The following is a 23,800-nucleotide window of genomic DNA, read 5'->3' on the forward strand; positions in this document are numbered from 1 at the left end:
CTTAAGACTTATCATGGGCAAGCGCATCTGTGCATTGCCCCAAGAAGATTTTTCTCCCCACCTTCTTTCTTCCTACCAAGGGTGGCATTTGGCCCTCGCTGGACTACAATTCCCATAATCACTTACTATTGGCCATGCTGGCTGCTGCTCATGCGAGTTGAAGTCTATTGACATCTGGAGGGCCCCAGGTTAGCCACAAAGTGGTGAGAGTTCAGCTCCTATTCTGTGCTTGAAATCCCCTCTCCCCATTTCATAGTACATTGACAGGACATGCATTGAGTTCAGTCACCACTGCCAAGCCTTATTGTGCTCTTGGAAAAAGCTCCTGCTAGTTGAAAGGATCTGTATAAAATTCTCCAGGCCAAAAAATCCTCTTAATTTTTGACCTTGTGACCTGGAAAAAATTGTCTGATTTATCTTACTGGGGTCACACACACACCAGTATTTGGTATTGCTTGGGGACAGAGTTTTGCCCTAGTTAAAGCAAGCCAGTGAACTCCTGGACATGATGTTTAGGGCTCAGTTTCCTTCACCAGCCATTCTCCGTGCATTGCTGTCACTCCTATCTGCCCAGTCTTTTGACTGCAGCCTGTGCTGGCTTCTCCCTTCTGCTACTCTTCTTGCATTGCAAGAGGCCCGGAGGGGGGAGGAAGTGAGTGGACTGGGCTTTGGCTTTTCAGTGTTAGAAATTCCATAAATGCACATTTCCGGCAGAGAAAGTGGGAGCAGCCAGCTCAGTTCCAAGGTGGGCGGGATGGTTTGGCCTTGTCTACTTCCTTTTTTTCTATTAAAAAAATGTCTCCTGATTCCCTGGCCCAGCTTCTGAAAACTTTGCCTGACCCTGATTTACAGATTGTATGGTAACTAGTTGTGCTTGCTGAACCTAGGGAGTTGCGTAGCTGGTGCCTGTTCTGTGTTGGCGGTTGCTTTCCTCACTTATGGGGTGCTCCAGCTCTGCTACCCCCCTCCTGTGCTGCACAGATGGGGTTTATTGGGGCTGGCTCAAGACTGCTGCCTGAGGTGCAGGATAATATGGTCCCGTTCTCCCAGGTTTCCATGTATACTAAGCCAATTACTGTGATGTGATGTGGGGGGCGGGGGAGGCTATGCTTGGGGTTGGTCCAGGGACTGTATCTGCTGCTGAATGCAGCATCTTGCAATTGGTTCATCTGTTTTCTTTCCCTAAGGAATCCTGGGAATTGTGGTTTGACGTTGCTGAGAATTCCCAAGCTGAGTTCCAGCCTACAATTCCCAGGAATCCCTAGGGAGCGAGGACTATGATTATAGCAGTCCCATTGTTGTGGTGTGTGTGTGCCTTCAATATTTGGCAGAATGTAGCAACCCTGTCAGATGGGTGGCATGTAACTATATTATTAATATTAATATTGCAGTTTGCATATTGGCAGAGTGACTCACGGATTACAGTTGAGAGAGGGTGCTTGCTTTGTGATGGAAGTGCAGGAGGTAGCGGATTATGATTCAAAGAAGCTCAGTGTGCACATGGACGTAGCCAAGGGAGGCGGGGGGGCAGCTGCCCCCATCAATAAAAATGAATACAATACAATACCATACAAATACCTTTATTGGCATTACAAGTTTAGACATTTCAAATCCGTGGGATAAATTTAAAAAGGACATGAGTGAGGCTGTCTAGGGTCACAAGACACTCAATTGTTCTGCTTCACCCTGTCTATTCCCTAGACTAGAGGGGTGATTCATTAAGAACCCTTTCGGGGGAAATCAATACATACCTGAGGTTCTGCCCTCCCCTAACAAAAATCCTGGCTACAACCATGAGTGTGTAAATCATCTTTGAAACTTAGCAGAGCCTAGTTTTTGTCTCACCTGGATGGGGGAGTGCTGAGGAATCTCTTGTATGCAATTGGCTTTTTACAGCTTGGAAAGTCACATGGAAAGACATTGAAAAGTATGGAACAAATGGATGATTAACAGCAAATTGGGATGAATGTTAATTTTTGCATAACCGCCCCGTAAACAGAACCAAGCAAAAACTCAGTAAATACCAGACATAGTCTAACCGCTATGTAAGCTTTGTGCAACCAAATCAGGATGAATGAACAGGTCTTCTGGAAGAGCCCAAGGTTTTTAGACATGGAAGTGATTCCTATAGCCTGGGAAGGGTGTCTGTTAACTGGGTGGTTCCAGATGGGGCTTGCAAGTAGATCAGAGAGAAAATGGGAGTTTGGCAATGGTGTGGTTTTGTTGTTGTTTGGCTTCTCACATTTGGCGTTGGGAGTTGTAGTCCAGCCACATCTGGAGGCCCACAACTTTTTTGCTACTGTGATAGACTGATCACCTTCAGAGGGCTAAATTGGCCTGTTACCTTCATTTTCCTAGGCTGGAGGAGGTGCCGTTGGAGGTGCTGAGGCAGAGGGAATCCAAGTGGCTAGATATGCTCAACAACTGGGACAAGTGGATGGCAAAGAAACACAAAAAGGTGAGTCGCTGGCCAAGCGTCGGGTGATGACTGTTGCTCTCTTCCTCTTTCTTTCACCGTTTATGTTTTTTAACACTTGCTGAACATTGCTTTGCCACATTGTCTTCTGCTATAGCCGCAGTTGATGTGTGGAGCCACTCTTGGGCAGGGCGATACATCCTGTGACCCAGTCACTACAGACTTTACCTTTCCTCTGATTCCTGTGCTCTTTGCTTCCTTTCTTTGCCAGAATGTTAAAAAACAAAACAATTTGCAACATGAGATAATCACATGAATGATGCAAAAGTCAGTGCACCATTATTATTATTTTTTTGGGGGGGAGTGTTGTTTCTGCGCTCCAGGTTAGGACTCCACCTTCCCAGGTGCTCCGTTTCAGCAGCAGATCATCCTGCTTTTCATAACATCTTCCACATCAAGGGCTTTTGGCAGTGTATCATGATGATGCATCCGAAGGGCAATCAGACTGCCTTGCCCTCCCACAATTTCCCTTTTCTGCCTCTTGCATTTCAGCATCTTGATTGAGAGCAGACTGAGCACTCAAACAGGCAAGGCGGCCTGAACTATACTTCTACCCAAGGCAGGCTTCCTGATGCAAAATGTCTCCCTGTGATGAGGGCTCAGGGCTTGTGTTGCCCTGCCTCTGTGTGTCAGCGAAACCCTTTCTGCTTTGATCTGACTTGGCCATGCTGCAAAGCTTGCCGCAGATTGCTGGGAAAGGCTTCCAGTCAGCCTCTTGGCAGGGCTTATTATCCTGAATCAAAGCTTTTGTTTACACAGGCTGGGAATCCCAGGATGTACTTAACCCGCTGTGGGCTTCTTTATACTGTCAGTTTGTCCCAAGATGATAACATTTGGATTTGTGCTTGCATGGGCATGCAAGAGTCTTCCTAACCTTGCCGGAATCGGTAACTCACACCCCTGTCCATTCTCTATATGGACTACTAATGCATGACACATATAGAGCACTCTTTGATTATCTCATTTGTAAAACACCCCTGTTAGGTAGCTCCATATGCTGGATGAAGGAGGGAGACAAGGAGAGAATGCTTAAGTCCTGCCTGCTAGGTTGTTGTTGTTGTTTATTAAATTTATATACCGTCCTTCATTCAAAGTTCGGTTCAGATACAACACTCATGATCAGGGACATACTGAAAGCTCATACCCTCACATTCCCTTTGCACTGTAGGAAAAACATCAGGAAGAACTTTCTGAGCCAGTGTAGTGTAGTGGTTAAGAGCAGTAGTCTCATAATCTGGGGAACCGGGTTCGCGTCTCCGCTCCTCCACATGCAGCTGCTGGGTGACCTTGGGCCAGTCACACTTCTTTGAAGTCTCTCAGCCCCACTCACCTCACAGATTGTTTGTTGTGGGGGAGGAAGGGAAAGGAGAATGTTAGTCGCTTTGAGACTCCTTAAAGGGAGTGAAAGGCGGGATATCAAATCCAAACTACTACTACTCCTCTTCTTCTTCTTCTTCTTCTTCTTCTTCTTCTTCTTCTTCTTCTTCTTCTTCTTCTTCTTCTTCCAGTAAGAGCTGTTTGATAGTGAAACAGACTACCACGAGAGGTGGTGGATTCTCCTTCCTTGGAGGTTTTTAAGCAGATTTGGCTGAGATTCCTGCATTGCAAGGGGTTGAACAAGATGACCCTCAAAGTCTCTTCCAACTCTACAATTCTGGGGTTCTATTTTTTTCTATTTAGCACAAACCACACTTCACCATAAACATCTGAGCCATGATCAAACTGCAGTGGCTGGTAGGATAGAAGGCAGGGAGCCAGGGACAAAGACAAGCAGAGCCAGCTAATTCTGGTTTTGATGGCATTCTCTCCACTACTGAGTTCTGCAAAGGTAACACTGAAGCTAAGGTTTGCCACCCGCTGGCAGAGCTGGTGAGGGCTGGCTGAGGTTAATGGGGCAGTATTTTATTCACCCTCATGAACCAGCCTCCACTGATCAAACTCTGGTTCACAATTCTAGCCTGCAGAATGAGAGTCAGGGGCCTTCACTTGCATGACTTCTGAATTGTGGTTTGGTGACCAAATAGAGCCATATCTACTGGTTGATAATCCTCACTGACTTCCATGGCAGTGACTGCAGTCCCTCTTAATCGGTATGCTGACCAACTTGGCCAAGTAAAGCAAACTCATTGATAAACCTCACAAATCCATTGTGACATTAAGCAACCTGCAGTGATTCAAGATATGTGTCAGACGGAGCTTGGCCCTAAGGTGCTTCTTAGGTCTTCCAAGTTTTTTCCTGTTCTGGACTCAAATAGTAAGATTTTTTTAAAAAAAGCAAATTCAAAAAAGGTAGGAATAATTGTGGCTTGATGGTAAGGCTAAGCATTTCCTGTTGACATTTCATTATTGGTCTTAGTGCCCCCTCCTCAACCCAATCATTGGGGCTTAAACATACAGACTTTGTGGACAGGGATCTCTCAACAGGACTTGTTATCCTGCATCAAATCCCTTGTATGCACAGGCTGGGAATCCCCTCTTTTTTCCTGTTTACACTGTCGGCTCATCCCATGATAACAGCTTCTGCTTTGTGCAGACAGAATCTGCCATCCCTGCCAAGATCAGTGACTCTGTACCCAGAAATTCCCAGGGATCCTTTGTCCTGCTGGGCCTTTTAATTGTTCTGTCTCCCTGCACCTCCCCCATGCAAAGCTGGAATCCATCTGCTTCCCTAATCGAGAGGAGCTTGGCTCAACTTTGTTGAGACAGAGCTTTCAACAAGCGGCATCCAGTTAAACTCCTCCTGTCTGTTTCCTTCCTGCCTGTGAAGTCACCAAGCAGGATAGCACTGCTGTGTGTGTATTTTGGGACACTCCCTGGCACTTTTGAGCCTGCTGTCCTACCAGCTGTGGCATAGGACAGGCTTAGAGCTCCCCCTGCAGAACCTCCCTTGGAGGTGATCAGAGTGGGCTTTAAGAATGCAGTCTTAAACTGAAAGAACTAGGAACTTGGGATTGATGTGGGTAAGCCTCACCATGGAGCCAGAGTTTGGAAGGTAGCGAAAGTAGCCATAAACATTCTAGCAGGTTGTCTTACCCCAAATACTTTGATCACTTCTTACACAAAAATCCCTCTGTTGTATTTTTGGAGGTGCAGCCCAACACCCCCCGCCGCCTTTCTGGAGATATCAAAGGTGGAAGTGTATGGAGATAGAAACCCCAACTGAAGTGTACTCAGATTGGTGAACTGGATCAGTGTCTGACATGCCTTGTCAAAGTGTGTAGGGCACAAACTAGTAGCTTCTACACGATACCAAAGGCTCGTCTGATAAAGTCCCTGGTTTTCCATGCAACCATGAAGACTAGGAACTTTTGTCCTAAAAACCCATGCTGCTTAGCATTTTGTAGGAACTATTGAAACAGACACCATGCTTCATCATATGGGGCACAGCTATGCCTTGGACACAGCCCTGCCCCACCCCCTTTCCCCAACTTCCCTCTTAATTAACGAGAGGAGTTAGAATGCAAGTAGCTCGGGGGCACCTGTCAGGCCAACTTCCCTGGTTATGGGTGGCTGGGTGGGAGAACCAGAATAAATAAAAGCATGTTGCAAGTACCATTCCAATGGAAAATACATTTCCCCTCTTATTTTTGTGCCCAATTTAACTTGTATTCACCAGCACAAAAGGTGGCTGGATTTTGAAACCTGAATCAATGGTGCCAAATCACGCCTGCCCCCACTTTTGTTGGGCATGGGGTGGGTGGGTTTAAAGGGACTGTGAGGTTCTCTGAAGCCTCCTTGGCCCTGGCAAGTTCTGCCCACTTCCCCAGGTTAGCTTTTGAATTTGCACCTGGCACGTCCCAGAGGAGGCCTTTCCCTTTGTGACTGCAAATTCCTGGCAGCACTTGCTCTGTCAATGTGCCAGCCCTACAGGGAGCCCATCGCCTCTACCGACTGTGTTTTCAAGCTCTTTCCTAGAATGGGCTGAACCTTGCTCCCTGTGGGGCCCTGACAACTGCAAACTTTTCAATGCTTCCCCCTTTCAGGCTGTCTGTTTCTTCTCCTGTGCTTTCCCTGGCTCCTCCTCCACCCCAACATCAAAGAGTCGGGCAGGAGGTAGGAGTTTGCATCCGAAGTTGCCTTTGGCACTAGCAGTGCAAGCTGCCTTTCCCACGGACACTGAGATGGGTGGGGTAGGGAGAGAGAAAGGTCTGCCTGCAACTGGTTTTCGCCGATGTGGACTCTTGTGGCCAGGCTCTGCCTTAGACTGCTGACTCCTCTGTCTGCACTAGACCTTCAGATTTCCTTTGTTTTCCAGCATTTAATCTCTGGCGCCTTCCCATGAATGCAACTGCATCCCGTGTTGACTTTTCTCTCTGCCTGCCCACAGCCCCCCCCCATCCATATCCAAACATGCTCTGCTGTTTTGGAGTGTCTGTCCTTGATTTTTTTCTAAGGAACCCCTTAGCTTCCCACCCCCATGCAAATCTATAGTGTTTGATTTAGGGGATTGATATTCACTGCTTCCTATATCAAAGAAAATCTCAAGCCATTTACAGCAACTTAAAAAGATCATGAATAAAATGACAAACACAGAAAAGTAGTAAAAAGAAATTCACATTTTAGAGCAGCACAGATAAAATATGCAAGAGTGTAGTTAGTTGGCAGCACCACTTTTGCTTCCTGTAGAGTCGTGTTGTTGTTTTTGTTGTTGTTGTTGTGGCAGTTGTATTCTGCAGCACATCACTGATGCAATAATAGTGCATTAATGGTGGATTTATACTGAACTGTCCACACGTTGCTCCAGTTTATTAGCTGTTCTGCTATGCATCCCCAGTGTTGCAGCAATACTGCTGCCTGGAGGGGCTCTCTTGCGCACTGCAGCTCAATGAAAGTAGGTGACCCCCCCACCCCCACCCCTCTGCACTTTTGTGGCATGAAAAGTTACAAGGTTTTAGCAGGAAGCTACGGGATGTGCAGTGTTGGAAATGAAGCAGTCCATCCAACTCAGTGTTTGTAAGTGCAAGCAGTATTGAGAACAAGTTCATATGTCACCTTTCCAGTACTGTCAATGCACAATAAAACAGATGTCTAGAGGGGGCCCTGAGTTCATGGTAAAGAGATAGGGGCCTTTGTATGGGCCTGTGAGCTACTAAACACACAGCTGCCTTCTGGGTTTCATCCTACAAGCAACCCAGTCAGGCACTGGGACGCCTGACCCTGCTTTCTGTGTTTGTGTGCAATTCTTGCATGCTGTGTATAATACGGCTTTCTCACACCTCTGCAATAACTCTTTTGCCTTTTCAGATCCGGCTGCGATGCCAGAAGGGGATCCCACCATCGCTGCGGGGTAGGGCCTGGCAGTACCTCTCTGGAGGCAAAGTCAAGTTGGAGCAGAATTCCGGGAAGTTTGATGTAAGGCGTTTCTCGAGGCGGGATAAGACGACCTCTCTGCCCCCATTCCTACAGTGCAGAGTTATTCAAGGGCATCTGCTACCGTGTGATGTGCTGACTTCTCGGTTGCTTAGATGGAAAAGTCCATGTGACTTAGGAGGACTGTAAAGATGCATTTAACATTTTGTGTAATTCAGACCCTGCTCTGATCCTGTGAGGCAACTCACTTTTTTTAAAAGGGCAAAGTCTGCAAAAATGCGCTAAAATGTAACCAAGTCTCTGGACATTGCACCCTTAACAAAAAATTGAACATGTCCTTTTGGTGCTGAATAATTTCTCTAGCGCAAGTAACAAAAAGGGGTTCCTTCTCTGTGGCATTGTGCATGCATATATAAATGAGAACAAACATGGGCAGACGTAAAGATCAAGAGGTAAACACTGCCATCAGAGTTGATAGCCATTGGTGGACAAATTGTCTGACCTGCTGTAAGGCAGCTTTCTCTGATCCTGTTATGTGCACCCTAGTTCAGGGATACTAGAGTGTTTTCTGCTTCAACCCCTCTAGTGTCAATCACAGAGGATAAAGCTATCAATGTTCATAATTGGAGGCAGTAATGCTTCTGAAAACCGGTTCCTGGAAGCCACAGCAGGGGAAAGTGCTCAGGTCCTGCTTGAGGGTCTCCCACAGACATCTGGGTAGCCGCTGTGAGAACAGGAGGCCGGACTAGAGGGACCATTGGCCTGATCCATCTGACTCTTCTGATGTTCTTATTGAGCTGTACATTTCCTCTTTCAGTCATGGAGGGAGGTGGTGTTTGTTGTCCTCACCTTTAACCCACAGTGTCAACACTCCCTCATTTGAGAGTCTGTCTTGTCGTTGCCCATCTTACTATTTCCCCCTGCACAAGGATCTCTAAGCATCCACTTTGGTGTATCTTTAACAGCATCAATCCAGAGGAGATCACCTTGGATACTTGGGCGAAAACCTCTCCCAACAACTCATTTTCTATCACAGTCTCGCAACTAACAAAGTGGGTACTCTGTCTGTTCCCCAGGAGCTGGATTTGGCGCCAGGAGACCCCAAGTGGCTGGATGTGATCGAGCGGGATCTCCACAGGCAGTTTCCCTTCCACGAAATGTTTGTTGCTCGTGGAGGACATGGGTAAGCCAGAATGTCTCTCCTCTTGTCAAATACCAGCTGGTCCTTATTGTTCAAGGCAAACCCGTGGGCACCCACCTTCCCCGCCCAGTGGCTTGGTGACCCCAGCGTTGGGCAGGCTTCCCAGCTTTTCTTTAGGTGTGTGTTGCAGGTTGCCTAGCATTGCGTTGTTGGCATTGTCTGAAATCTCTTTGGCAACCCCACTTGACCCTCTTGTCTTGCTGGCAGGGGCTGAGGAAAGTGGATTAGCAGAGGGCAGTGACTATAAGGAAGTTCTTTCTGCCAGGTATTCAGGTTGCCTTGACCACCTGGGCACGTCTGACATACAAAGAGATGCAGTTCTGGGCATGCCTGACAAATCTTTGGGGTGCGAGGGTTGCCTGGGGAGGGAAGAAAACAATACCCTTGGGCAAATAGAGGCAGTTCACTTTCCTTTCAGACCTTGGAAGCCATCAGCTGCCATCAATCTGTTTTATTATTGTTAGAGATATTCACAGGGCTGTGAGCATTTGGTGCAGTATTTCAGGTTACCTTTTGGCACCAAGGGCAGCTGAATCCTGCTGCCTCCGTGGCTCAGGCAAATAAGCAAGCTTGCATCATGATTTGGTGCGATTACATCAGTTGTAGTTCTACAACTTTGTACTCTTACCTCCCTCTCCCTGCTTTTGCTGGTAATGGAAAAGGGCAAGGGGCCAAAGTCTCAACTCGGATCGCTAGGTTCCTTCCCTCTTTGGAGAACTGAAATTCAGCTCATGGTGAGGGACAAGAAGAACCGCTTTGAAATTTCATTGAGAACTTCCAAGCTTAGCTAATTTCCAAGGCTCTGCCAAGGGAATGGAAATTCTACTAAGCAAACCACAAGCATGATTGTTTTCAGGTAGCCAAACATGACGTTTTGTTTTTTGTTTTAACACCACTTTTCAACCACTCAGAGCCCTTTCAGTAAAAGCAATCCTTCTTTGGACAGGGCATGGGAGCCTGTGGCCCTCCAGATGTTCATGGGCTCCCGTCTCTCCACAGCAAGCATGGTCAATGGTCAGAGATGCTGGGAGTTGTGGTCCAGTGACATCCAGAGGGCCACAGGTTTCCTACACTTGCCTTAAAACAACCTTGCAAAATAAGCCTCCCCAGAGTGGCAGATGGGGTGGTGCAGCAGCAAAGAGGCAAGATTTGAACCCAGGACTCTGTAAGCTGAAGTTCGTTCTGTGATCCCTACTGTGGACGTCATCTCTCTCCTGGCTTGCGTGCAATTTCGAGTCCTTGAGGGCTCCACCTATGAGCAGCAGACTTTGCATTCCCTTAGTTCTCATGCCTGTGGTGTGGGTTGCTCTTTCCCTCAGGCAGCAAGACTTATTCCGGGTACTGAAGGCCTACACACTCTATCGGCCGGAGGAAGGTTACTGCCAGGCCCAAGCTCCAATTGCTGCAGTGTTGTTGATGCACATGCCTGCAGAGGTAGGTGGTGCTTTGCTTTGAACAGAGGTTCCCCAATTGATTTCTTACATTTGTATCCCAACTTTACCTCCAAGGAGCTTGAGGTGCCATTCATAGTTCTCCCCTCATAGTTCAACCTAATCAACCTGTTGGGTTGATTCCTGCTTCCAGCTAAGACGGGGATAGGGAACCTTTTTGGCTCCACAGGTCAGACCCTCATTGGACCCCCTGGCAGGCCAAGATTTGACCCAATTCTGAAGGGCCGCATGATCAGCAATTGGATTTTTTTGGCTTTTGAAAACCAACAACTGTAAAATGGGCACATAGGACTCTGAATTTGTTTGGGTCAGCAGCACTTGGGGAGAGAAGGTGTTTCAGCCCCCATACACATCCTGTGCTGTCTGTTTAAATTTGCTTAAAAGGGCAGGGGTCTGTGTGGTCTGACATGGTCCTTGCGGCTCTTCCTGCAGTGGTACTTCACATTTCTCTTATCTGGAATCTGGCTTTGAAAGCAATTTGGGACCCAGTAATCATGGCCCTGGATTTGCACCCCAAACTCCCGGGAATCTTTAGCCAGACTTATCCATATCCACACAAGGTGTTGCGTGTCAGGCACAGCTCCACATAGTGAGTTGAAGAAGCCCCTTGTGCATCCCCCCTCCCAGCTTTGATGTAGTTGAAACAGCTGGAGATGTCTGGGCAGCTGCTCTGTCCCAATGGCTGCAGCTTCCTGCTCTCTGTGTGCTGCTCACTTACAGTGTTGCCTCTCTGGGAGCATTGGGAGTGAGTGGGGTGCATGAAGCAGCTATGAATAGTTGCTTAAGAAGGGGAAATTTTCTCTGTTGCAGCTCCTCCCATCATGGGACTTCACAGATGGGGAAAGCGGTGGGGTGGGTGTTAAATCAGTCTGCACAGTGACCAATTTGAATGCACGTTGCTCCAATCAGCTCTGTGCTGTGCTTCAGAGTGATGCCTTTCCTCCTTTTTCCTTCCTGCCCTCAGCAAGCGTTCTGGTGCCTTGTGCAGATCTGTGAGAAGTACCTTCCTGGCTACTACAGTGAGAAGCTGGTGAGTTAACTGGAGCAATCCTGAATGCCGCTTTTGAGGGGGGCAGGCTAGTCAAAGGGATGGCAACTTCTTCGATCTTCAGTCTAAGTCGAAACCTCCACAATGCAGCAAGCACAGTTAACGAATCCCTGACAGAGGGCCATCCAACCTCTGTTCAAAAGTTCTTCCTAATGCTTAGTTGAAATATCCTTTCTTGTCATTTGAATCCATTAGTTTGGGTCCTCTGCTCTGGAGCGGCAGAAAACCAGCTCACTCCCATTTTCTATGGAACAGCTCTCCAGATATTTGAAGACAGCTGTTGTATCACCTCTTAGTCTTCTCTTCTGCAGGCTAACCACACCCAGTTCCCTCAACCTTCCCTCATAAGCATGCTCAGTGGTAGAGCATTGCTCTTGCAAGCAGGCAGTCCCTGGTTCAATCCTCTAGAGCTGGGGGAGAGACTGAAATGCCAGAGAGGTGCTGCTGTCAGTGTAAATAGCCCTGAGCAGCATGGGCCCAGTGGCCTGACTTGGCATAAGGCATCTCCCTATGTTCCTTTCGGCCTTCAACCTGTCATGTGACCAGCAGGAGTTGAGCATGTGGTCCTGTGACAACCCAGGCCTTTCCTTACCCCTTTGCCTGCCCTTGACCCAGGTTCCTTCCCTCTCTCTCCCTCTCTCTCTCCATGCGCAGGAGGCCATCCAGCTGGATGGGGAGATCCTCTTCTCTCTCCTGCACAAGGTCTCCCCTGTGGCCTACAAGCATCTGAGCAAGCAGAAGATTGACCCCATCCTGTACATGACGGAGTGGTTCATGTGCGCCTTCTCCAGGACATTGCCCTGGAGTTCCGTGCTGCGCGTCTGGGACATGTTTTTCTGCGAAGGTACTGTCTTGGGTGGGGCCCCTTGAATCGCTTTGCTAACTGGACCGGGGAGACCAGGGGGGTGAGGCACACTTGGCTGCATTAGGGTGAGGAATAATCCCAGCTCATCCTCCTGCCTCTGGCTCCACAACCATAGAAGGGGTCTTTTTATGCCCGGGCTGGGGGATCCGTTGCCCCCCACCCCCCTGATATCACTGGACTCCAGGAGTAGCCAGCATCACTAGTGGTCAGGGCTGATGTGAAGCATTTGGAAGGCCACAGCTTCCCTGTCTCTGTATTTTAAGCCCACTGGAGAAAGTTTCCTTCTGGAACAGGCTACTGTTCCCAGGTTCCTTGATAACAAATTTGTCCTACTTTATAGCAGGCTCTTCCTATTTTTGCCTCTGGCCCTGCCTAGCTCCAGAAAGTGCCCCCCGGAAGGTTGTCCCATATCTTGGTAGGTTACATAAGCGTGAGGGCCTCCTAAAACTGCAGATGTGGGGCAAGCAGCATTCTCAATGCTGAACTTTCATCTTCCACTTTGGGAGAATCCATTTGTGTTGAAATGCTGCCTCCTGCTGGCAGTTGGCATATGTGCATCTTTATATTGAGGAATGCCAGAACGTTATTCCCAGATTGTGTATATCTGGATGGCAGCAATATGCAGCATGTTTGACCCTTGTATCCACACTGTGGGGTCTTTGTGTGTGAGAGAGATCCAAGATCACCAACAGACTTTGTAGCTGAGGACGGGGGGATTTCAACCCACACCCTTTGTCTCAAAATCTAACACTCTTTCCTTCTACTATACCACACTGATGGCTCTCCTCTTAAATGTAAAGCCATACTTCCTTACTGGAGGAAGAATGGGAATGTGGAAGACCCCTGTGCATGTTGAGTGTATGTTGACCAGGTGGTATTGGGCATTTCCTGCTGAGGAAGGTGACTAAAAAGCCTAGTTTTTACCAGCATAACAGTGCTTGAGCGAATTCTGTCTCTGAGGCAGGGGTGTGGGGAACCATTTTTCAGCTTGATGGCTGCAGTTCCTTGTGTGCAACCTCAGGCAGGCCCCAAGGCAAAAGTGGGCAAGAGTCACCGTTATATAGAGCACACACCTCAAAGTCAGAGAGTTCTCCAAACACCCCTCTCCATCCCCCATCCAGACAAGCCAAGAGTTCAAAGATGGGATTCCATCCAGGCAACAGCACCTGGAGGGGGTACAGCAGGATCTGTAAGGCAATGTAGCTTAGGGAGGATACGTGGCCCCTGGAGCAGGTCCTGAGAGCCAGGTGGAGGGCCAGGAGGGGTTGAATTTGGCCCCCAGGACTGAGACTTCTCCATGCCTGTTTTCAGGGTTATAAAGCAGGACAGACGTATTCTAAATAAATTGGGAGGGACAGGTAGGTTGACTTGTATTCTGCCTCTTGATGACTGTTCCACACATCCTGGTTAACTTGACATCTTCTTTTCCAGGAGTCAAGATTATATTCCGAGTGGGTCTGGTGCTGCTGAAGTACACCCTGGGCTCTTCTGAGAAGCTCAAGTCCTGCCAGGGGCAGTATGAGACAATGGAGCGGCTGAGGGCCCTGAACCCCAAGATCATGCAGGAGACTTTCCTTGTGCAAGAGGTAAGATGGGAGTGGGGGCTGGCCCAGCCTGTTCAGTGGGTTTCCTCACTGCACGTGGCTGTAAACTGGTCACCTGATCAGACTGAAGGAGTCACTTTTCCCCAGTGCAGCTCATAGCACTGATCGCTGCCTCAGTTCCCCCAAGTCAGGCCCAGCTTGTGGTTCTGGAGAAGTACAACTGGATTTCCCTGAGATTCGCAGCAAATGTGCTGTGTTTGAACTGCTACTTCCCTTTCCAAAAAAACTGAAAAGCTGTGTCAGTTGAAGCAGTGTGTGTGTTTCCAGGCTACACAAAACTCTTTGTCAAGCTTAGTGAACTAGAATTCTGTGTCACATGGGCATGCTGTTTAGTTTTTTGTTTTGCTCCTGCTGAAACAGTTGAGAGTTGGAAATCCTTATGGATCTATTGCAGATCACCCCAAGATGTTCAGGTAGATCCAAGTCTACCTTCTGCCCACCCCTCACCTGTTGTTGTTTGTTTGTTTGTTTGTTTATATCGACTGGTAGAGCATGAGACCCCTTAATCTCAGGGTCTTGGGTTCGGGCCCCACGTTGGGTGAAAGATTCCTGCCTTGCGGGGGGTTGGACTAGATGACCCTTGTGGTTCCTCCCAACTCTGCCAATTCTGAGATTCCTTCAGCAGAAGGTCCCAGAGTGTGTAAAAGTAATATAAAACACAGCCCATGCCTGCCTGAAGGTTCAATCTCACTGTGCACACCTGCTTTTAGAGCCTTGCCTGATGCCTTGGAGAAGCTGCCAGCCAGAACTGACAGTAATGGGCTAGGCAGACCAATGGGGTACTCTGCAGAAAGAAATTTTATTCCTGTTGTGATGTTGATGTGTTCAAGGCAACACTGCCCTCTGCTGGAATAGCCCTTTTATAACTGGTTTACAAAAGGGCAAAGTAATAATAGTAATAATAATAATAATAATAATAATAATAATAATAATAATAATAATTTTTTATTTATACCCTGCCCTCCCCAGCCAAGGCCGGGCTCAGAGCGGCTTACAAGCAATAATAAAGACAAAATGAATGATTACAACTTAAAAACAAAAATAAAATACAACATTAAAATAATGGAACATTAAAATATTAAAATGTAGCCTCAACGCAGGAGAAGGAAAAGAAAGGAAAAAAAGAGAGGGAGGGAATCAAATTGGCTCCAAGCCAAAGGCCAGGTGGAACAACTCTGTCTTACAGGCCCTGCGGAAAGAAATCAGATATTGCAGGGCCCTGGTCTCATGAGGCAGAGCGTTCCACCAGGCCGGAGCCAGAGTTGAAAAGGCCCTGGCTCTGGTTGAAGCCAATCTAACTTCCTTAGGGCCTGGGACCACTAGGATGTTGTTATTTATGGACCTTGAGGCTCTCCGTGGGGCATACCAGGAGAGGCGGTCCCGTAGGTACAAGGGTCCTAGGCCGTGAAGGGCTTTAAAGGTCAAAAGCAGCACCTTAAATCTGACCCTGTACTCCACCGGGAGCCAATGCAGCTTGAAAAGCACTGGGTGAATATGCTCCCATGGCAGAGACCCCGCGAGGAGCCTCGCTGCAGCATTCTGCACCCGCTGGAGTTTCTGGGACAGCTTCAAGGGCAGCCCCGCATAGAGCGAATTACAGTAGTCAAGCCTGGAGATGACCGTCGCATGGATCACTGTGGCCAGGTCGGGGCCTGAAAGTATTATGAAAGTATGAAAATATTTCATAATATTTCAAGTAGAGTCTTTCCTAGTTGCCGCCGTGCTGTGTTATACAGGCAGGCCTTGCTTTTTGCCTTAACTGTTCAAGAAGAACAAAGTGTAATCAGTATTCTGCAGGGGGTTGTATCCTGAAGATTAGTCACTTGTATATTAATGACTCTCCTAGGCAAGAGGCAGCTAACCTTGTAACCATGGGGCAAATCTGCCCCCCCCCCAATAGTTCTTTTGTGACCTGGAATTCCAGCCTCCAGTTTATTTATACCTGGCTGCTCCCATGGGTACCCGACTAATGTGAAAAGATTGCCATGAACTCTTCCCCCCCCCAGACCCTCCAAATTTGTCCTTTAAAAATAATTGGCCACACTGACTTTGACATGCAGCCCCTGGGGTGGACTCAAGTTTAGGGTCCCCCACTTGCAATAGGCTCTTTAGCGCCCCTCCTTAGAGAGAGGTGGAGGGGGGTGGGCCCTGTTTTCAGTCCCAGGTGTTCCCAGGGCAGAAGGAAACCCTCTCTGACTGAGGTGAGCGATGTGTGGCAGAGCTCTCGCTTCTGGAAACTTGAGAGCAAGCACAGACAGTTCAAGAAGAGAGACACTCTTTCATCTTTTGAGTAAGCCTGTGCACTTGGTCCCCTTCAAAATTCAGCTTGCGTCTTGAGAGCAGAAGTCAACATTCGTTTGGTTTTTATTGAATGGAAGTTAAGGTGTGGATATTGATGCGTTTCCACATTTAAGAAGCTGAACCTGGTGGATATTTGGGGAGGGGGACAGAATACCCTTAAACTTTGGGTGCTGGCATTCCTCTGTTCCGTATCATGTTCTGACATGATGCCCAAGGATGAACTGGCTATTGATGTATTTATTTGTTTGGTCCTCCTTTAGATCATAGAGTTGCCAGTGACGGAGCGTCAGATAGAGCGGGAGCACCTGATCCAGCTGAAGAAGTGGAAAGAGACCCGTGGGGAGCTGCAATGCAAATCCCCTCCCCGCTTCCACGGCGCCAAGGCCATCAGTGACGCCGAGCCCTACTCCCGCAAAGCCCTGGAGCCCTCGCCCTCCATCATCCTGCCCCCTGGCACCACACTTTCGCCCAAGGGCCGCAAGACCAAGCCGCTGAAGGGGAACAAGAGAGGCGGCCAAGGGAAGAGCACCCCAGTCAACGGCCCCATCCCCGAAGAAAACGGGACTCGGACATTGCTGGCGCCAGAGTCCTCTCTCCACCAGTCCAAGGAGAGCCTCAGCTCTCAGGAGAGCGAGGACACTTACCTGTAAACTTGGTGGCTGAACACTCCAGACCACCACCCCCTGGCCTGCTCTGCCGCCTGTCTTAGTAGCCTCTGCAGCCAGAGGGAGCCAGCGACCCATAGGTGGGGTTGAGTGGGTAGCTGGGATTCTGAGAATTTCTGCTGTTGCACTCAAGGTGAGCTAGGACTGCAGGGGCTCTCTAGCTTGATCTTAACTGTATGCAGCAGTGCCCCCTGGTGGCCCAAAGGTGAGGCACAACAAGTGCACCTCTCTGTGTCTCCGGTGGCAAAGGCTAAAGCAAGTAGCTGCTGTTCTGCCTTCTGTTGCGAAGTCTTCACAGGATGGGGCGGGGTGCTGCCCTTGCTGTGCACCTGCAGGGTTTGGTCTGTGAGGATCACGCAGGTATAGATACAGGTTTAATTCCTGCTATGCACCCACCATCATTGCTTTGGCAGTGCTGGGGACAGCCCAGCGAGTATCTGTTCTGGGGGGAATTGGCAGGAGCCAGGTTGGCTGTCTGATGGTGGCCCTCTCTGTTCAGGCGGATGGGACTTGCATCCATTTTCTGACTCTCTTGGCCTATTAGCCACCTGTCACTCTTTCTTCACGCAGTCAGGGTTGCGGTCGAGACTTTGCCTCTTACAGGACTTGCATTCCAACCTCAATCATGGGAGTAGCTGTGTGCTCTCGTATCGTTTTGACATTCACTTCCCAACATTCCCCTCTGGGCCTTCTTCCCTTCCCTTTGGGTTCCTCACATCAGCTGATGAAACTATTCCTTCTACTGCCCAAGCATTGTGGGTGCCTGCTGGTACTCTGGTGGCCCTGACCTGGATCTGGAAATCCTTCTGCTCCTGGAGGGCCCGACCTCTTCCCCTCCTACCCCAGTGTCTTCTGCCCTGTACGCCAGACCAATCAGGTCACCTGTTCTGTGCATACATGGTTCAGAGTTTTGTGAAGGTCAGAGAACTAACACATTCACCTTCCCTTGCTGTCTTGACCAAAATCTTCAAAAGGGTTTTCCATGCTGGAATCGGGAGTACTGAAATCACCATTCACTTCTGGACCAATTTTCTTTATAGAAGGAACTGCTGCAGAAATGTGTTCGCTTTTGCTGCTTCGTGTGTGCGATTTGGGTCTTTGAGCATTGGCTTGAGCTGACATACTGTCATGCTCTGCCAGTGATGCCCTGGAAAACGAGGCAGCTTGTTTCCAAGGCATTAGTCACTTCCATTGCCCACCCTCTCATTCTTCAGAAGGCTGTCCTGGTCCTTCACCTACAACCTCCCTCAGTTGATGGAATTAAAGCTGAACCCTGAATGGCCAGAGAGAAGGGACTGAGCAGCACCCATTGGTTCCTGCCTGTGGCCCTGCCTCTCAACTGATATGGTGCTGTTCATAGAATGGTTGTTTCTGAAATGCAAAACCCCTGCCACTGTTCATTTTCTCTCTAGCCCCTTTGCAGGCTGAGGTTGAACCTTCCCTGTTCTTGAAGGCTCCCATGGGCAACAATTTAATTCCTGGCCCAAAGCAAAAAAGTGGGAGACTGCAGTTTATTAAGAAGGCTCAAGGAGAGGCCCCTCCCTCCTCTCCACAGACCCCCTTTCATTCCTTCAACACAGATCCGTCAGGATGGGGTGACGCAGTGGCACTTGAGGCCATCTTTTCTGATAGCCGACCTCGCCTGCACCGTCCCATCCCAGGGGGTTGTATGTGTCCAGGTTGGGTGGGGAGCTGGAGGCTTGTCTTCCTTCTCCCCCAATGTTTGGTTATTACTGATGGGTCTGGAGTTATTTTTGTGCATTTTTTTTAAAAACGGGAAATCATTAGCTGAAACTGTTTTGTACAAAAGGCAAAATAAAACCATAATTATGTAAATGGTCTGCATTGTCTGAGTGGTTTTCTGTTGGGTATGGGGGGCAGGGGCAGTTAAAGAAGTGAGTATTTGGTAGCTGCCTGGCAAGTAGCCTTTGTGAGTGTCTTTGGCAGCTGAGCCTGCAGCCACTTCTATAAATTCCATTCTGATTTTCTCCTCAATGGCCTTTGCTGCAGAAAAGCCCACCCTGTGTGTTGCTTTCCTAAGCATCTATGTCATGGTAGGCAAACTAAGGCCTGGGGGCCGGATCCGGCCCAATCGACTTCTAAATCCGGCCTGCTGACAGTCCGGGAATCAGTGTGTTTTTACATGAGTAGAATGTGTGCATTTATTTAAAGTGCATCTCTGGGTTATTTGTGGGGCATAGGAATATAGTCCGGCCCCCCACAAGGTCTGAGGGACAGTGGACCAGCCCCCTGCTGAAAAAGTTTGCTGACACCTGATCTATGTATACTGCTTGTCGACTTAGCGGCCATCATTGGAAAGCAAGGTTACTCGTTTTATGGCATCCATGTTAACGTGACCTTGGGTTGGAGTCTAGACTGAGCATGGGACTTTTGGGGGGAAATTAAGCTCTGTCCCATCACCTTTGATCTGTTTTGACGCTCCAGTGACGTGTTTAGGTAGAAAGGGGCTGCTTTCTCCTTGTCTGCCAAATTCCACTCGCATTTTAATCCTTAATCCAGAGCAGTGGGGCGTCAAAAGTGACATTCTGCTAAGGAAGTGAGTGAAGGGGCGGTGGTGGAGTTCTTAGTCTGCTTTCCCTGGAATCTGGCTAAATACATGTATAGGCTATTCTATAACTCACATGTATTTCATGCTAGTAGATCATTTTCCCACCCTCAACCAGCTGGCTGTTGGTTTGTGTGTGTCTGTGTTTTTTTAATGTTTTCTGACTCCTGCACCAGGAATCATTTGTAGAGCTTAACAGACTCTTGAGACTGGGCGTGTTCCCCACGCAGTTCTTCACGCTGCAACATCTCCACTTGCTAGATTGGTTGAAAGCCCTTTGCAAGGCAGCAGGCAAAATCTTGAGTGTTTTTGCAGAGCCTCGACAGTTAAAGAAAAAACAAAGAGTTTTGCACAAGCCCTTCCTTGGTTTCCCCTGCCTTGTATTCTCAGTAAACTCTTTAGTTAGGGCTTGGAGGGAAAACCTGTGCCCCTGTAGAATCTGGATAGGGAAACCTCTTTTCTACCTCCACACACCCTGGGTGGGGTTGATAGTGAAAAAGGTTTCTCTCATAACACTAAAACTTGTGGCCATCCAGTGAAGATGAATGTTGCAAGATTCAGGAGAGGCGAAAGAAAGGACTTATTCACACAGCACTGTGTGAATAAGTCCTTTCTTTCGCCTCTCCTGAATCTTGCAACATTCATATATACTGTGGAACTTGCTTCCCCAGGAGGCAGGGGTTGTTAGAATTCCTGCTCTGTGATTGCAGTCATGGGATTGTTGTCTTTCACATGACGATGTATATTTTGACTCCACAAAGTGGGAAGTGACGGAGACAGGATGTTTTTGTTACTGTGTTCCGTGAAGTGGGACTATTGTCTCTACCAGGGTCCTACTCGAGTGTAGGACGAGCTCCTGATAGGGATGACAACCAACTTGAAGGGCTTTCAAAGCGGATTGGACAAATCCATGGAGGAGAGGGATACTGATGGCTACTAGTCCTGATAGCTGTGCTCTGTATCCGTGGTGAGAGGCAATAGTGATTCTGAATACCAGCTGCTGGCAGCCACAGGAGGAGCAAGTGCTCTTGTGCTCAGGTCCTGCTTTCTGGTTTCCACTGGGTCATCTGGTTGGCCATTGGGAGAAGAGGATGCTGGACTAGATGGGCCATTGACCTGACCCAGCAAGCTCTTCTGATGTCCTCTTTCAAAATGCTGGGCAAGGTGTCTTCAGAAGCCCCTCTCATAGCACTACCTCATCCTGCACTGTGAAGGTACTGCCCATCAGATGAACACCAATGCCTACAAACAAGCCTGTCAGCTGTGCCAAGTTTTTACCTGCTCCATACCGGACGTATGACACCAGGTGGTGCAGGATCAGTGACCATGACCATGAGTCTGGCAAGGCTAATTAGGCCTGCAGTTTGCCACCCCTGCTCTAGATGTTGGACTCCAATTCGCATCAGCTGCAGCTTGCATGGCCCAACGGTCAGGGATGATGGGAGTTGTAGTCCAACAACATTTGGAGATCCCCGACGTCTTGCTTTAAGAGCAAAATCCGTGGTGGAAAATCCCAACAGTAAGAACTAATTCTGCGTGGGTTCCTCCTTCAAAAAGACGGTTCTCTGGTCAACAAAACTCAACGTGGGGATGGCTGGTTAATGTGAAGCTGGAGATCAAGATGTAATGTGGCAAATGGGTAAATCATTGAAGGGATTTGCCCATCCATTTTTTTCTGCTTGACCCCGATGCCTTGTGTGATGCTAGCTTTCAAAGTTAAGGGGCATGGGTTTTGGATGAAGTGATCTTTGAGATTTGGACCTTCATTCTGAAGCCCCTCAAAAAACATTACCATTGGTCTCATGCATTATTGGCTTTATCATTTGGAGAAAAGGCTAGTGAGAGGTGACATGACAGAAGTTTATAAAATTATGCATCGGGTATATACGAGATGAGAGGATCTTTCAGGTCTCCTGGTCCCAAGTTGTATTGGGCTTTCATACACCAAAACCAGGACCTTGAATTTAGCCTGGTATGTAAGCTTGAAGTAAGTAACTCACTACATATGTTAGTACATGACATTTGGGAGGTCAGTTATCAGTCCACGGTTGTTTGGAAGGTTATGTGGGAGATGAATGCAACTCTGTCTGCTGTTCAAGGACAAGCCTTAGGCAGGAAGCCAGGGTCACTGGGCTCAAAACCTTGAAGAAGCCATCACTTCAGGACTTAACCGTGATCTAATGAGAAGAAATTCCTGGTGGTAATTGGCAACCCAGTTCCTCCAAAACTCCCACCAAGGGTGAAAGCGTGAAGCAAATCTATCACACCAGCAATACTGACTCCAGCTTTGGTGATGCATTGCAGAGCTAAAACCTGCTCCCTACTAGCAGTTTAGCATTGTGGTCCAGCTAGATTTGCGTCAATACAGTGGTACAAAAGAGGCCGAAAGACATTACAATTAGTATCTTCTTCCAAAGACTAAACGATTTAAGGGCTGTATGCTAGATAGACAGCCAAAAATGGCGTTTGGAGGATATAATCTGTTGAGTCTTGAGATGAAGAAATTGCAAGCAGCTTGTGGACTTAAACATACAGAATAGGAGAACAAGAAGAACATACGTTTAGAGAAGATTGGAAAATCTCTATTTAATATATGGGGGGAAATTGTGTACACTTGAAAACATTGGCAGCATTTAGATAAATTCAAAGTTTTGATGGCTGTAATCAGCGCTTTTTTCCTGCCCCCTCCCTTCTGGTTCTGTTGTCATTATCTTGAAACTGGATAACTCCTCCCTAAGCTGTTTAGCTTCTGTCTCTCTGCTTCTGAACACCCTGTGGACAAGAGGAGCGACTCTTCCCTCTCCAGCTCTCCATTGGAGAGAAACTGGTCTGCCATAGAATGCATTCCCCGGTCCTTGTCTTCAGACCATTCCTTGACACCAGGCAGATTCCATCGCCATTTGCAATGACTTCCTCTGTGGAAGATGCACCTTGGCCGAAAGCTGCCCTTGTCACAAGACCCGCTTTCCGTACCACTGACGGTTGAGGAGAAAGCATTCTCTCATCTGGTAGAGTTTGGATGGGTTAGCAGCACTTGGAGAAGCTTTGCAGTGATGCCAGCAGACAGGTTGGAACAGGAAGGAGGCATCTTGCCTCTGCAGAGCCCAGCAAGAGAGAAAGTATAGGGCAAATAAAAAAGAAGTAATTTAGCATCAGTCCAGGCCTGCAGAGCTTGTGGTGTGTCATGTGCATAAAAGGAGACGTATTAGAGGGAAATCCTGTGAGTTGCATCATGTCCGGGGAAATTGCACGCAAAAATGTGTCTGTTAGGAGAGGTGTGCCCAAAAATGCTGGTGAATTTTCACGAGGCCATTAAAGAAAAATTGCAAACCGATGCGAAAATGAGGTGAACTCAGCTTTAAAATTAGGAAAATGGGAAACTGAGAGAAATCCACAGTGTCGGATTCACCCAGCCGTAGCTGGAAGAGGAAGGTGTTAAACCTGCTGCCAGGCTTCTTGTTCTCATAATAGGAACTTGACGGTCAAGGTGGTGCAGTAGTTAGAGTGTTGGACTAGGACCTGGGAGACCCAGGATTGAATCCCCGCTTGGCCATGAAGCTCACTGAGCAACATTGGGCCAAGTCACTCACTCTCAGCCTAACCTACCTCACAGGGTTGTTGTGGGGATTAAATGAGGAGAATTATGTAAGCCACCTTGAACTCCATTGAGAAAAAGGTAGAATATAAATGCAATACATAGACAGATAGCACTCTCCCGTCCTGTGGTTCCTGATGGTGGAGTCAGAATGTAGCCACAGCAGCTGGTAACCACTGACAGCCTCCTTCATGAATCTGCCTAACCACCTTTTAAAGCCATCCAAGTTGTTGCCCATTGCTACCTCTCCTAGCCAGTTTCACATAGTTCACCTATGTGCTGTGCGAAGGAGACCCTTTATTTTGTCTTTCCTGAAAGTTCCAACACTCGGTCTTTCTCTTGACGTATAGTCGCCAGTGTTCCCAGATGTGGTTTTGAAGGAATGAATGCAAAAAACAGCAATTATCTCCATAAACAACAACAAAAAGCCACCGAGAACCCTCTTGCCATTCTCACATATCTGGGCATTGCATTAGCACCCAGGAACCATTAGCCTTTAATGAAAACAATTGTTTTTCAGAAGCTTTCAGCTGCTTATTTAAAGAAGGTGCTCATTAGGAAGCGCAACATTCTTAAGTTTAGCTTTTCCTCATTCCTGGAAGCATCTTCTCATGCTCACAGTCATAGCTGCTAAAGGACTTTTTCTTTTTCTTAAGCCTGATGAGGACAATACTGATCTTAAAGAATCCTGGAAATCTTGAGGGGCAGAAAGCAGGGA

The 23,800-nt window shown here is 48.0% G+C and overlaps 1 protein-coding gene across 1 annotated transcript in view; it reads left to right on the forward strand.

Moving 5' to 3' along the window:
* The window catches only part of TBC1D10A (TBC1 domain family member 10A), a 37,847-nt gene extending 19,090 nt beyond the window's left edge, over positions 1 to 18,757 (forward strand). Inside the window, exons 2-9 of the mRNA XM_081892408.1 lie at positions 2,359 to 2,458; positions 7,721 to 7,828; positions 8,863 to 8,969; positions 10,307 to 10,421; positions 11,403 to 11,468; positions 12,141 to 12,330; positions 13,783 to 13,937; positions 16,517 to 18,757. Of these exons, the coding sequence (XP_081748534.1) occupies positions 2,359 to 2,458; positions 7,721 to 7,828; positions 8,863 to 8,969; positions 10,307 to 10,421; positions 11,403 to 11,468; positions 12,141 to 12,330; positions 13,783 to 13,937; positions 16,517 to 16,906 (1,231 nt within the window). The 3' untranslated portion in view covers positions 16,907 to 18,757. The remainder of the gene's footprint in view (positions 1 to 2,358; positions 2,459 to 7,720; positions 7,829 to 8,862; positions 8,970 to 10,306; positions 10,422 to 11,402; positions 11,469 to 12,140; positions 12,331 to 13,782; positions 13,938 to 16,516) is intronic.
* The last annotated feature ends 5,043 nt before the right edge of the window (positions 18,758 to 23,800 follow it).

Source organism: Podarcis melisellensis (genome assembly GCF_964234715.1).
Source record: "Podarcis melisellensis genome assembly, chromosome: 16".
Classification (NCBI taxonomy): domain Eukaryota; kingdom Metazoa; phylum Chordata; class Lepidosauria; order Squamata; family Lacertidae; genus Podarcis; species Podarcis melisellensis.